The 14,897-nt window shown below is 49.2% G+C and overlaps 1 protein-coding gene across 1 annotated transcript in view; it reads left to right on the plus strand.

Annotated features, from left to right (window-relative positions):
- Nucleotides 1–14,897, plus strand: part of ALK (ALK receptor tyrosine kinase) — a 662,750-nt gene that overhangs the window by 603,457 nt on the left and 44,396 nt on the right. The window contains exons 12-13 of the mRNA XM_070512354.1: nt 4,299–4,461; nt 14,643–14,793. Of these exons, the coding sequence (XP_070368455.1) occupies nt 4,299–4,461; nt 14,643–14,793 (314 nt within the window). The remainder of the gene's footprint in view (nt 1–4,298; nt 4,462–14,642; nt 14,794–14,897) is intronic.

Here is a 14,897-nt window from a genome sequence, read left to right on the forward strand (position 1 = left end):
CATATGTAAAAACGCAGTGTCTGGCTTGTATTAGGTGCACAATAAATATTGAGAGGTTGCCCCCTTTGTGGGTAGAATTTACCTCTCAGGTGTCTAAGGTTCAGGGCTGCCCACACCCAGAAGGAGGCGTAAGACAAGTCAGGAAACAAATAGCTTCTACCTGGGGATCAAATCTCCTCTTGGCTTCTCCTGCCCTCTGGAACCACTGTCACTAATTCTCTTGCCTCTCAGGTGTTGAACCTGACTGCTTTATCTACAAAGTTGTACCCAATGCCTTCTACCCCCAGACACTTCTGCAAATGGTAGGTTCTAACTCTATCTGCCTTAGCTTAGAACTGATCTCATGCCTACGCTGCCTGAAGTACCTGCCAAACCCTTCCTGCTCCCAGGGTTCCCTGTTCCAGGGGCCTCCTGTGGGGCCCTCCTAGGCCCAGAGCAATTCCAGGCACAGAGCAATAGCTCACCTCTCAGGTAAGGATCTGGAAATTATTATAATCTGTTCCCAGCAAGCCTCAACCCAGGTTCAGCTGAGGGAGGCCAACACTGTGTTAGACAGTGTCCCTTCAGAGACACACTAGCAATAAGGCAGAAGAGCCATTGTCCCCTTATACAAAGCCACAGGAACCCACAGTTCTGGTGACCTCAACTCAGAAAAGCAGATTCTTGCATTAAAGAAGGTCCTGAGAAGGACACGGGGATCAGGAACTCATGTAGGGACAACTTGAAAAGTCTAGAAGTCTTCAGGGCAGAAAGTTGGGAAGGGTTTGATCACCACCGAAGGATCCTTGGACAGAGAAGGAGGAACCCCCAGTTTTGGTTTCTTCTTCAATGCTGACTTACTCAGAAAAGTCACTTCCATTCTCTAGAATGTTTTCTCTCCATCTGGATAGTGAAGTAGGTGGGACTAGTTCACAAATTTGGTTGATTCATCTGGGAAGGTTTTTACATGATGCAAGTATTGCCTCCACCCTCACCCCAACCTAGGATCTATTGAATCTGAAGCTCCAAGCCCTGAAATCTGTATTTTTTAAAAGTCCTCAGGTGATTTGGGAAACACCCAATTCAATGATCTCCAAGGTCCCAGCTTGCTGTGACGTTCTGTGATATCTATGAGATTCCAGACAGAAAGAACAAAGGAAAACAATGGGATGAAGTTCGAGCAAGACAATCCCACACACATAAGAGGCAAGACAGCCTTTGCACAATGGGCAATAAACTCAGAAACCCCTACCCCTGAGAGGTGGTGCTGGCTGGACACATAAATTGATTCCAAACAACTCTGAGCAGATTTATGAGGGTCAACGCCATCCGAGGGAACAGGGAGGACCACTATGCCTTGAAGGCTGCTGGGAGCAACAGAATTCTGGCTGAATGAATCGTGGGTCTGACCTGGGATGGCAAATCCTCTGTTCCCACGGAATCCACTTCAGAAAGAATTCCCTCTCTGGACTTTCCATCAGAAATTGTTGAAAATAAAAACCAAATTTTGTGTGTAGAAACCACCTGAGACTAATATATGTCCACTGAGTTGGGAAAACACTAGTCCCTTTATTAAAAAACAGCCCTAGAGTCCCTCCTTTATGAAATGAAGAACATAAATCTTGAGATTGGGTATCTCTGCTTCCGAGAGTGAGAAATTGAACAGGAAGTTACACACTTTCTAAACTATATTCATTATGCATCTCTAATGCCAAGTATTATTCTAAGCACTTTTCTTAGGTCATCATTTAATTCTTGCAGAAAGTCTAAGTAGTAGGTATTATTATCTTCATTTGTTCAGATTAAGAAACTGAGGCTCAGAGAGGCTATATAACTTACCTGAGGTCTCACGGCTAGTCAGGGGCAAAATCCAGGAAGAGAAAGGTTGACCCATCTGGATCCAAAGCTCATGCTCCTCTTCCTACCTCACCAAATGCCCCACCTGGCCAAGAAGTAGAAGCCCAGCATCTCTGGGAATGTCTGAGAACCCTCAGAGCAATGTTAACCTAGGCTGAAGGTAGGATGTTCAGTGAGGGTGCAAAGCCCATACAGTCAGCTTTCTTCCTCAGCACATTCTTGAGAAAAATATGTGTGCATGTGTGTGTGTGTACATGTATTTTTTTTCCTTCATTTCCAGGACTGAAGTAAGTAAATGAACTACCATGCTTCTGCGCCAGATTGACGAGGCTGCCCCCAAACCCAGGCTCTTTGCTGCAGGCACAGACAGGATCTGCAGAATAGGCTTCAAGGAGCTCAAGATCATGGAAGGAGTAGATTTTTCAACTCCCTTTCTGAGCTCTTCTTTTTTTCCTTGTCCCCATCCTCATCCCCAACTCACCAAGTTTAAATTTATAGGTTCTGCTGGCAAGGGACCTATTTGATAAAAACTCCCCTGGCCACATTTCCCATTGTCAGGAACAGCACATCTTGGGTGTAAGCAGGAGTCATTGACACACTCATATTTTTAGAGTTTTGGACTTTACAGTGACCATTCATACCCTGTGCTTCCTTTAATACTCATGCTAATCCAACCCTTTTTATAGACGAAGGAACTCTATCAAGGTCCCACAACCAACATGTGATGAAGCTGCCCCCACTCCCTGGTGTTCTGGCTGACTTCAAAGCCTGTGTCCTTTCCACTTCATCCCTCTGGCACAGCCCACACATGTGATTCGGGCACTGGGGAGGGTAAAAGGGCAACAGGCCAAGAGAGCTCTGCTACGATGCCTTCACTACAGTTAGTCCTTTAAATTAACGGGTTAACTCTTTATAATACATAGATCAGAAAATTAACAGTCAGCCATTCACACCAAAGACGAATGGATTCATCATCTTCTTGCCTTTGAAATGACCTTCAGAAACCAAATAGAAATCAACATCTTCATTTGGAAAAAATAAAGCTGAGAAAAGAGTTGAGTACTCCGTGTTGAGTAGCCATGTGTGTTGGAACCCCAATTAGAACTTCAGTCTCCTGGCCTCGGGGCCAGGGAAGTGTCACAAAAGCCCATCACAACTGGCCCAGTTTTCAGATTATCAAACTGCCTAGCATAATTTCAGTCTGATTGCTTATAATTAGCAACTCAACGATCTTTCATATTTGCATCACTAAATTAGTTGAAAGTTTTCAAAAAATGTTTGCTTCAATATTTTAGTGAATAAAGCTATGTACACCCAAATTAATTTCTCCATAATTTTCTGTAGGTAGAATTTGACTTAATCTCTTTAAAGAGAAATAATTTCTGCAACCGTATAATGAGATTTTTGTACCTTAAGTAAAAGTAACTTATCAAGAACATTTTCTCAAAGTTTTTATAGATTGTAAAACTATTAGAATTCTGGCCAGCATGAAATCAGACAACTCCCCAAGGTCTAGCCCAGCTCAAAGACAGAAAGTTTGAAAGGAAATGGCCCAGTGGTGGTGGAGGGGTGGAGTGTGCTGAGTGTTCCTGAGGCACCCTTTGAAGACCACCTAAGGACGTTGGGTCCTCCAGGTGAGGACAGAGCACCAGGAAGTGGTGGCATGCACCAAAGACGAATGTGCCCTGCTTCCCCATTTTTTACACTCTCTGTTACACTGAGAGCCTGAAAATTGCTTTCATTGCATTTTGATCCCCTAATGCTGCTGAATACAGAGGCTGAGCCCTTTTGAGGGCCTGACAGGTAGACAAAGACACTAGCCAAGAGTACAAGACTTCATGTTCCCACACTGTCCTGGGTCCCCGGGCCACCGGAGGGTCACGGAGCTGACTCTGCGTCCGGGTTACTCTTTTGATCTTCTCCAAGCTAAGAGGATCCTGTATGCAGATGTCAGACCTTGCGAGCAGGTTAGATGCAGTCACAGTAGCTCAGATGGAGTGCCTCTTCTTTGTCCAGCACTGTGCTGGACTCAGTGAGAAAGCAGGAGAGGACCCAGTTGCTGCCCATGTCTGTCTCACCTGAAGGGGGTCATCTCTCCCTCCTCAGAACTCTCACAGTGCAGTATTAGCCGGGCCATCCTAGGGCTTTTTTTACTGCCCTGCATCGTGGCCGGTTGCATCCCTGTTGGTCTCCCTTAGCAGGCTGTAAGCTTCTTACAGCCAGGATCCAAGTCTACTCCATCTGTACTCTCCCCTCATATCTGCCCCAGGGCCCAGTGCATAGTAGATCTTCGACAGAAGTTTCCAGTTTTAATGACTGTTCAGTATTTCTTGCCCCGATCTTGCCGTCTTGGAATGTGGGTTTGGGGCCATGGGGCGGACGGCTCAGAGGCAGCCCAGGGAGAATCTGGAAGGAGGGACATCCAGGCCAAGAGAGTGACTGCCTTTCCTCTTGTGCTGCAGTTCACTGGCTCTTTACCACGTGCGGGGCCAGCGGGCCCCACGGCCCCACGCAGGCCCAGTGCAACAACGCCTACCGGAACTCCAACCTGAGCGTGGTGGTGGGGAGCGAGGGCCCCCTGAAGGGCATCCAGACCTGGAAGGTGCCAGCCACCGACACCTACAGGTGCGTATGGGGGAGGGGGAGGCCAAGGGGCAGATCCAACCCTCCTGAAGAGGACTAGGGTCCTGCCTGTGGGTGCATGCCCCCAGGGTACCCAGCACGCCAAGGCTCAGAGGCCACAGACTCTGGCTCATAGTGGGATATAAGGGCTGGTAATGCGGAGATTTTGGGTAATGAAATATGGCAACAAAGGAAGATGTGTTCTCCGTCCTCAAGGAGCCCACGGACTATTTGTGGAGATGATATGCATACATGAGATAGCTTCAGAACACTCTTTGTCTTTATTATTAATAATTATAGTTATGGTGGGCTGTTCTTTGAGTATTACTTGATGCTGTTCAAATGAGGCAGGGCATGTAAAAATGTTTGGGAAACAGAAGTATGATGCATGTAAAAAGTGATATTCTTATGTTTGAGCCTCCTTTCCTGAGCGTTCATTGTGAGCAAGTAAAGCAACTATTCTCGAACTCTTCTCCCATACCCAACCCCAACCCTGTAGTATTCTGCTAGAGCAAGGCCAGGCTAGAGGAGGCCCAACTCTTCCAGGCCACGTAGCTAAGCAAAGCTAATGGCAAGGCTTATACCAGTGCTTCTCAACCTTGAGAAGGCATTGGAATGAGTGAGGGGCTGGTTGGAACACAGATTGCTGGCCCCACTCGCAGAGCATCTGGTTTTGTAGGTCTGGAGTAGGGTCCAAGAACATGAATTTCTAACAAGTTCCCCGATGCTGCTGATGCAGCCCCTGAGAACCGTCGAGTTCCGTCAAACCCTTGACTATAGTCCTCACACAGCTCGATGGCATAGGCAAGGCCAGTGCTGCAATCCTCATTTGACAAATGAGGAAACTGAAGCCCAGAGAATCAGGAGCCTCCCCATGTCACACAGTCCAGAAATCGCCTCCAACCCCAGACTTCTGAGATGCAGCCTCCCTGCGGCTCCTTCCACTGAACGCAGCCAGGCTGTTTAAACAGTAAGCATCATAATTATGATGTTGGTGTGAACGCCCCCCAGAGGCTGAACACAGTGGGGAGTGAGCTCTCCTTCCCTTCCTGCAGTCCCCAGCCCCCAGCACATCCTCAGCCTCCTGGGAAGGAAAGGGGCCTCTCCAGCTGCCCTGTTTTCTGCGCAGCCTCACCCCTGGGACCTCAGTGTAAACACGCTTCGCATTTCAGGGACAGCCCTAAGTGCTTTTTAAGTGACATTCTAGGCAGGAATGGAGTAACAAGGTTTGGCTGCAATCAGATTAGCTGTTGTAGATCCCACACATCCCCAGTAAATGGCTGAAGACACCAGCACCCCTGGCCCCGCCACACTGAGCGGGTCAGGCCTCCCTTCCTGTCTGGGCCATCCACTGATCCACTGTCCCAGAGAGAAGGGGATGAATGTTTGCTGAGGACCCACCGGGTAATTCTCCTCCTTTCAGCAGTGAGGCAGATGTCGTTATTATTGTTATTATTAATAGTCCCTTGTTTCCATATGAGGAAACTGGAGTCAGAGAAGCTTAGCAACAAATCTAAGGCCAATCAATCAGTGACAGAGCTGGAATTTGAACCCAGGGCCCTCTGGATCAAAGTCTGTGTGTTCTTTCCACTGAAACTCACACCTGGATTCTGAGAGTCATGCAGGGGACAGGAGGAATGGGAAGTGGGGTAGGCATAGGAATCAGGCACCACCCACCCCAGGATCATCTGGAAATGAGAGCCTGGGAGGGGAGGCCCCACCACCCGAAGGGATAGTGGTCAGCCAAGCCCTGGGTGCAGATGCCCATACACAAAAACAACGTGAAGAAGAAAGCAGAGGAGCTGTAAGGCAGACAGCGATGTCAACAGTAATCCCCAACAAGACCCATTGTCCTATCCCTGCTCAGGGCAACTCCCAAGCCAGCCTGGCTAGAAGTCCCTTGCTGTCTCTCTCAGAAAGATTGATAAACAGGAGGTACCACGTTTGGAGGTCCTATTGGGCTGCATTCCCCTGAGACAGTGTGGATCAGACTCACTTCTAAACTCGGGCAGGTTATGTAATTTCTTGAGACTCTGTTTTCCCATCTGTAAAGGGGGTTGGGGGGTTACTAACACCAGCTCAGCGGGTTGTGAAGATCATATACAAGTGCCTCACACAACGCTGCACGTGCTGCCTGCTCCCTGGCCTGTGGGGCTAGAGCAACGACAGTGGCAGGCGGCAGGCAGCAGCCAGACGGCATTCCAGGAACAGATTGATCCCACAGACAGTAGTACTTAACTTCTCTGCTTCAAAGTGCTTTTTTTCTGACTTCTTCAAATGGGCCCCAGGGTGTGAAAGATTTTGCCTGCCAAACTGCACTTATTAAATAATAATTAATTCATTTTCCCATTTTTTAAATTAATCACAGCCATATCTAAGTCTAGCCGGGTTTCTGACCTCCATGAATATTGCCACACTGCATTGATATAATCCCAGCCCAAATAGGAGAACTGTCTCCATTTCTCTCTTTGGAATATTGAGACTAGCTCACAGACCCCAGCGTTGCCTGGTGAATACTCACTGAAAACATACACGAGGAGCCATTTTTATGTTAAAGCAGGATACTTTGAAGTGTCCAAATTGGTAATGGGGACATTTTGATCTATGAGACTGTGTTGAACTGGCCTGAGATAGCACCATATCAAAATGGGAGAAGCAAAATGGAAAAACATTAGTTTGGGTTTTTTATTGTTGTTGTTGTTGTCGAGTCCTTGTTTTTTAACCCAATAAAGGCTATAACAGATATTCCTGACCCTCACCTTACCCTTGACCTTGGGTGAGGCCCAGGGCTTGGGCAATAATGTCTACTGGTCACATAGCTTAGTAATCAAAGAAGCAGACCATTTAATGACTTGCTTTTCAGACCCCATCAAAATGTCCCCAAGTGGGACTATCCATATTAAGTCAAGTGCCCTTTCTCTGGAAGACATTTTCTCCATATTAACTGATTCTTATTTAGTAAGTGCAGCTAATCTAGTGAGATAAATATGGGACACACTAGAGGACGTGCGAAAAACGTTCTTGGAAACAGAAAGGTTGGGAGCATTTCTTAGGGAGTCCATCTATTCCTTGATGAGTGTGGGCACTCAGCTAGTGCTGTCTGGCTGCTGCCCAAGGCCTGGCTCTATTATTGCTCCAGCTGACTTCTACCTGCTGGTTAGAGAGGTGAAGGAAAGGGAGCTCACACTTATCAAGCACCTACAGTATGCCAAGGTGGGGCCCTGATTGCCTGGGGCTTCCTCAGGGAAGCGTACAGGTGAAAGCACCCGCACTCTTAACTGATCATTTACCCTGGGCCCATCTCCCACCCTCTACTGCGTTGCCCACCACCATGAAGGTAGAGGCCCAGAAAGAGGGAGAGAAAGAAGAGGCTGCAGAGAAGGAGACCACAGGCTGGGGTGGGGGTTCAGGAGCAACACCTAAATCCCATCTTTCCCACCTCCTTTCCTGGGCTTCCCCTTCCCCTGGATTCATCACTTCCTCTGTCAAAACAGGAGAAGTGATGCAGTCACTCTGTCCAAGTACCTATGTCCTGATGTCCAGAACTGCTCCTCTCCTGCCTTGCAAATCTCAGTGGACCATAGTAAGCACCTATTTAGTACACTGGGCCTGACACAAAGTATGTAAAGATGAACAAGATCCACTCCCTGCCAAAGAGGAGCTCGAGCCAATGGGGGTGGTGGATGGAAGAACAAAGCATTTCAGTGTGAGGTGCAGAGGCCTACAAGGGAGGTTTACACCAGGCACTGCTGTCAGAGGCCAGGGGAAAGGATGAACTCATGAACGGCTTCCACAAAGACAGACGCCGGAGTTAAGTCTTGCAGGTGATGGAGCTGTCTACAAAGAAGAGGAGAGGGCCTTCCTGGCGCAAGGAGCACCAGGGCCAAGGCCTATCCAGCAGGAGCCAAGGCAGGACCTGGCCCTGGGGCTAGAACCTCACTTCCCAAGTGCCTTTAGCTCCCTGAGGTGATGGCTGGAGTGTGATTGTGAGAGAAACAAGCCTGGAGGCAGGGAGAGCAGAGGGAAGGCTGCTGCTGTCACGCAGGCAAGAGTCAGAAAGGGCTAAACCGGGGCAGGGAAAACATGGATGGAGGGGAGGGGTAGGGCCAAGAAGTGTTTGGGAGGTAGAATCAGCATGATTGGAGGATGGGGAGGAGGCAATGCCCAGAATGACAGCCATACCTGGGGTCTAAGGAAGCCAGGACAATGAGTGACAGCTACCATCTCAAGGAGCTTGATTGAGGAGGACAGGTGGGGATTAGGATAATGGTGAGAGGGGCACCTGATTAAGGGAGATTTCTGGGTCACAGTTCTGACTGACGACATCTAGAGTGTGCCGTGCAGGTGAGTGGCTGAAGTGGAGCACAAGAAGCTTGGATTGTGGGGTATGTGCTGGGCTGGACAAGATCCTCAGCCTCACCATAAAATAGAGACAGCCGCTGACAGAACCCAGCTCCCAGGACTGCTGGGGATTTAGTGCAATTCTCTAGGTGACATCCTCACAAAGTCCACACTCTGAAGACGTCGGGGGCCATCTCTCGTTGTTCCTAACTTCTCCTCTTTATCCCTCTCTCTCTCCCTTCAGCTTTCCTTCTTTCCTTCCTACTTCTCTAGGGCTCAGCATCTTTCCTAGCCCTCCCAGTCCTTTCCCCTTTTCCCACATACACGCACATACATACAGATCGTCTATAAAAACATTTGTCAAGCACAGCCCACAGCTCCTGTTGGCGGTTCTCTCATGGTTCACTTATTCCTTAGACATTACGTACAAGAGGCCCCAGATCCCAGCTGGAGCCAGGAAATCCTGCCAGCTGACCTGGGCTACAGCTGTTTCTGATAGTCTCTAGCACTGACACTCATTTCCCCACCTGGCTCCAGGGACCCGGGTGTGCAGCTGTATGATACCATCATTCAACCCAACCCACAGCCATGGAGCTCCTACTGTGTGCTGAGCACTGAGCCATGGAGCTCCTACTGTGTGCCGGGCTCTGAGTAAGTGCTGCAGGACTTGTAGAGAAGACTGAGACTCTGGAACCTCACAGTCTTTGGAAAGACCACAGGGAAGAATAGTTAGATAACAGTGTACAATGCCAGTAAAGTTCTAGACACTTGTAGAAGAGAGTCACAAGGCATGAACAGTGGCCCAAGTAATTGTGCAGATAGCCATGGCCATGAAGAGCACAGAGCAGGAAAGTCAGAGGCACGAGTGATTGTGCTAAGATGGGCTGCAGGCAGAATGGAGTTGGGTCCAACTTCTACCACCACCATGTCATGTGACCTTAAAGTGTGCTTTCCCCCTCTACAGGAGCCCCCTCTGGAGAGGGAGGGTTTGTAGAGAGAGGTCACTGAGATCTCTTCCAGCTCTGATATTCCCAGGCGCTTAGGGCTGTGCTGGTCAAAAAGTTGTAGGGAAGAAGTGGACGATGAGCCTTGCTCATTGGTGCAATCCAGAATGGAACTTGGGCAGCAAGGAGCACATGCCTCCACAGCTGGCCCTTCACCACTGACCCCCAGGGTGTCTCCTGATGGTTCTAATGGCCCACCTGGATAATACGACTATACATCTGAACAGTAATTTCCCACTGACCAAGCCCTGTACACGCTCACACGTCTCCTGTGCTCTCACGATAACCTGTCAGCTAGGATAAGCAGGGCGGATCTTACTAACCTGATTTCACAGAGGAGGAAACAGAGACTCAGAGGAGGGAAAAAACTGGCTCAAGGTTCCACTGGAAATTAGAGGCAGAGCCCAGAGCAGGGTGCAGGAGAGAAATGAGGTGCTCCACGCTTCTCCAAGTGGTGTCCACTCGCTCCTTCCCCTCCACCACCCACCAGCATCCTCTCGCAGGTGTGGTGCCGACACCGCCGTTGTGCAGCACACCAGCTGTGCTCTCATTTCATGATCTGGCAGGCAGCCACTTTGATTTGCTGCTAATTCTTTGTTTTAAAAAGATTCACGACTCAATTACATCAGGTAACAATAGCTCACAGTCAATAATACAAAACACAAACCCAATAAACATCCATTCTGACCAGGGGACATGGATTTAGATGAGGAAAAACAAAAAAATTACAGCATCAGCTCGTTGAGAAGAGTATCTTGTAATTTCCAGTATATTGGAACCACTGCGTGTCATTTTCCCCATTTGAGTGGCAGGTATATTAATTTGTTGTCATTTGTCAACCATCAAAAATAAATTGTTTACAAGGCATTGAGAGAAAGCTTCAGAGATTCAGACTGAGGTGATTATTCCGGCACGAGTTTGTGTAACATGATTCATATGGTTCCACGGTCTTCAGAAGTGCCAAGGCTGGCCTGTGTTCCCACTGGCTCCCCAGAGAGGTGGGTCCCTGGTGAAACTGAACAGCCTTGACCCCAGGCCCCCTTGGCCACACCCTGCTCCACTTACTGTCCTTCTTTCTAGGAATCAAAGCCTCATTCACTCACCCCTTTCTGCTTCACAGAAGTCACCGCTAGGAGAGGAATGGACACCAGGCTCACCAGGGTACATCTGGACAGCAGCCACTATTTATTGCTCCCTGACAACCCTCTAGCTACTAAATTAGGTCCTTTATAGACATTATCTCATTTAATTCTCACAACAACCTTCATGGTAGACATTGTCATCCCCCTTTTATAGGTGAGGAAACTGGAGCTCAGAGAGGGTAAATAACCTACCCAAGGTCACACAGCTAGTGAGTAACACCAGCAGGGCCAGGACCAGGGGAGGTAAGCAAGGTGCTTCAAATAGAAAATTTAAGAAGGCACTGGCTCTCAGGGTGGATGGGTTACAGGATCAGCACCTGAGACAGAGGTGCCTCACCCAGCTCCTGGCCCTGAGTAACAGAGCTGGAATCTGGATCCAGGTCTATCTGCATTCAAGCCCATGCTTTTTTCACTGTGGCACAGCCCACTTCAGAGGAGATCAGCCTTGTAGTAGCAACTAGAAGCTTCCAAAGGAGTGAAGCTCTGTGGTGGGACCTCAGGCCTCAGAGGGCTGATGACAGAGGACTGCTTCCCACACTTAGTCCAGGCAGGCAGTTGCCTGCTCCCCATGACTTTAAGCAGTCCCTAGTCCAGGCTGGAAATGTGGGCCTGAGGCCACTGCACAGGAAAGCAAAATCGGCTGCTGACACCTGGTTGCCAAGCTCTACTCTCTACTGAGTGCTGACTCCCACAGAGTCTGACCTTGCACTTGGCATTGGTTTGCAGTCTTTTCAAATACACTACTTATCCCCATGAGGCCAGGGGTCCTTGTCCTCTCTTTTTTTCTTAGTAGGTGAGGCTAAGGCTCCAAGAAGTTAACCAAGTTGCCCCAAGTCACACAGCCAGCAGAGCACCCAGCGTATGACTCAGAGCTCAGGGCTCTTTCCACCCCACCTCCCAGCCAACAATTAGGTCAAGACCTCAATGGGGCTGGCATTCAGATTTGGTCGGGGGCAGGAGAAATAGGAAAGAAGGCTTAGGCAGGAACAAACAACTTCTGAAATATAATAATTTGGCTAAATTTAAACATGTGAAAGAGTTCAGAATGATTCATAATGCATGCAGATTGATGCAGATGACTATGCAAATGATGCAAAAAGGGATGAGAAGGGTACCACTTACCCCTCAGCCATAAGCTGGAGTAGGCAGAACAAGGACTCCGTCTCGGGCAGCAGTTTTCCAAGCAACACACCTTCAGGTTGAAAAGACTTTCTTATGCAACCTGACAAAGCCCCAGAAACCCGGAGCCATGAGCACAACAGAGGTGGGCCTGTCCACTTTGCTGTCTCTGGACTCTACACCGTCTCTAAGACCCCCACCACTCTCACCACCCCTCACCCCGGGCTTCCCTTCTCTGAGCTAAATAATTCTGCCTTCTTTCCTTTTACCAATAAGCTTTCCTTTTTCCTCAGCTTTTTAATTGTCCTTATCATCTTCTCCATTTCTAATGGGTCAGGAGCAAGGGTTTGGCTGAGGGGCAGAAGGAATTAGGATGGACAATAGCTTCTCAGACAACCACGCTTATTGTGCGTCCATGTGAGCCTCACAGCAGCATATTGGAGAGGAAATGTAGGGCGTTTGGACCAGCTGATCCGCTGCCACTGATCAGCTTTGTGGCCTCAGATGAGTCACTTAATCCCTCTGAGCCTCAGTTTCCTCACCTGTCGAATGAGATGACTAACGTCTTCTGTTTATGGCTATTGGGGGATGCCATATGCGTTCATGCCTGGCACACTATAGGGTACTCAGGAACTGACCTCTACTTCCCTCTGTGGACCCACAACCCCCGCCTCCCCACTTCAGCCACCTGCTGCAGTCAGACACACCACTGCCTCTTCGCTTCCGTTCACACAGCCAGACTCCTGCCCTCCACCTCTTTCTGCTCGTCTGAGAGTCCAAACCCATCCAGCATCTCCACAGTGAAATCAACTTCAAAACTCCACCCCCCAGCCCCACAACCAACCAAGACCTGCAGTGTGCCGCTGCCTTGCATTCCTGTCAGTCATCCATCTCCCTCAGGGGCCCTGAGCACCTGACGGCCCTGAGTTTGTGCAGAGATTTGCCACTTTCTTGGAGCTTTTGCCCCATTATCTCTTGATGTTGAACCTCCCCACTACCCTGTGGGTTCATAAAAGCAGACATGGTTCTATTTGACTAGAAAGAAGCTGGGACTATGAGAGGACACACCTAGGAAATGGTCTGCTCTGATCATGGAAGCCCAGAGCCCTTTGGTCCCTCCACCTTGCCTCCCCAGTATAGCCACCCTTATGGCGAGATTTCTCATTTCATAACTGTGACCGTCACCCCACTTTCTTTGTAAGCCCCTTGAGGGCCTGGAGACATCTCAGGTCTCCTCTTATGCACACAGCCTTCTGCCACAGCCAGCTCGCAGGGGGCTCCAATCAGTGCCTGGCCACCGACAGGGAGATGGGCACCAGACTCTCCTTTGCGCTCCACGGAGACCTCCGTTCCTCACCTTCCGTGTTAGCAGTCAGCCAGCCCTCCAGGCTTGTCTCTATAGAAAGGGCCTGAGCTCCGCCTTAGGAGAGCCCCCAGGAGGCCGCTCGCACGTTGGGAATGTGGGATATTTCCTAGAATTATAGGTGGAAAAGCCACCTGTGTGCACATGAGCAAAGCTGCCTTATATCTCTTCCTGGAAGCTTTTCGTAAAGGATTTGGATCTGAATACACAGGGACATGGAAACCTCCTGACTCCCTTTCCCTGGCAGCCGGTCTCTGGGGTGGCATTTGCAGTTGGTCCCCTTGCTGTCTTCCAGATACATAGCTCTTCTGATACAGTTCACCAAATTGAGTTCTTTTTTCCATCCTTGCTTGACTTCATCTCAGCAACCTAAGAGGCAGCAGAAATAATCCCGTGTCCTCACAGTCTGTTTTTATTTTCCTCATGATTTGTTGTTTGTTGTCTGCACACATATTGCTCCAGAAGGAGTTACTGGCAGGGTGGGAATAAACAGTCTGTGCTCATAAACACCACTCTCCTCTATCATTCTACGTGGGACCACTGTGTGTCTAGACCTCGTGGGGAGACTTTAAGACTTTGTATCAAGTCAATTGCTGCTACTTCCACCATTAATAATAATAATCATAAATATTTATTGAGTGCTTATCATGTGCCAGCCACAATTCTAAGATTTGGGGTCTTAGTTCCTTTAATCCTCACAACACACATGGGCTAGAAGATACATTCTCTTATCCCCATTTGACAGATGTGGAACCAGAATGTTAAGTTACTTGTCTAAGGTCACATGAGTCTTTGATCTTGGACAGGGAGAGTAATCCATAATGGGAAATCCCAGGTATCCAGGACCCCATCACCCCAACACCCCACATTAATACAGACTCTCTCTGTCCTCCTCCTCTCTCTTGCTCTCTCTCTCCTCCCTGCCCCCTGCCCCCCGCATTCTTCTCTCTCTCTTTCTCTCTTGCACCCCTTACTAGTTCTTTATCTTCCTAGCTCTGTGAGTGAGGCAATTCCCTGGCCCTCTTCTCTAAACTTCACTTTCCTCTCCTGATAGTGGGGAAAGGAACCCTCCTTGGGGACGTCATGGGCTGATGTGGGTGGGAACCCTCAGGATGGGGACGGTGGTACACTTGGCCCACTGGAAGCTGCTGGGTTGGCAGGAAGGGGTCAGTTTTTGTACCAGGGCAGGAGCCCATGTGCTTTGTTCCATTGCAGCATCTCGGGCTATGGAGCTGCTGGCGGGAAAGGCGGGAAGAACACCATGATGCGGTCCCACGGCGTGTCTGTGCTGGGCATCTTCAACCTGGAGAAGGACGACATGCTGTACATCCTGGTCGGGCAACAGGGGGAAGACGCCTGCCCCAGCGTAAGTGCCCAGAGCAGGGGTCTCTCCTCCACACTCAGCAGGACCCAGGCAGGCCCCTCGGAGGGCACCAACGCTGGACACACTCCTTCTGAGAGCTCACATCA

The sequence above is a fragment of the Equus asinus genome, chromosome 6 (genome assembly GCF_041296235.1).
Source record: "Equus asinus isolate D_3611 breed Donkey chromosome 6, EquAss-T2T_v2, whole genome shotgun sequence".
Taxonomy (NCBI): Eukaryota; Metazoa; Chordata; class Mammalia; order Perissodactyla; family Equidae; genus Equus; species Equus asinus.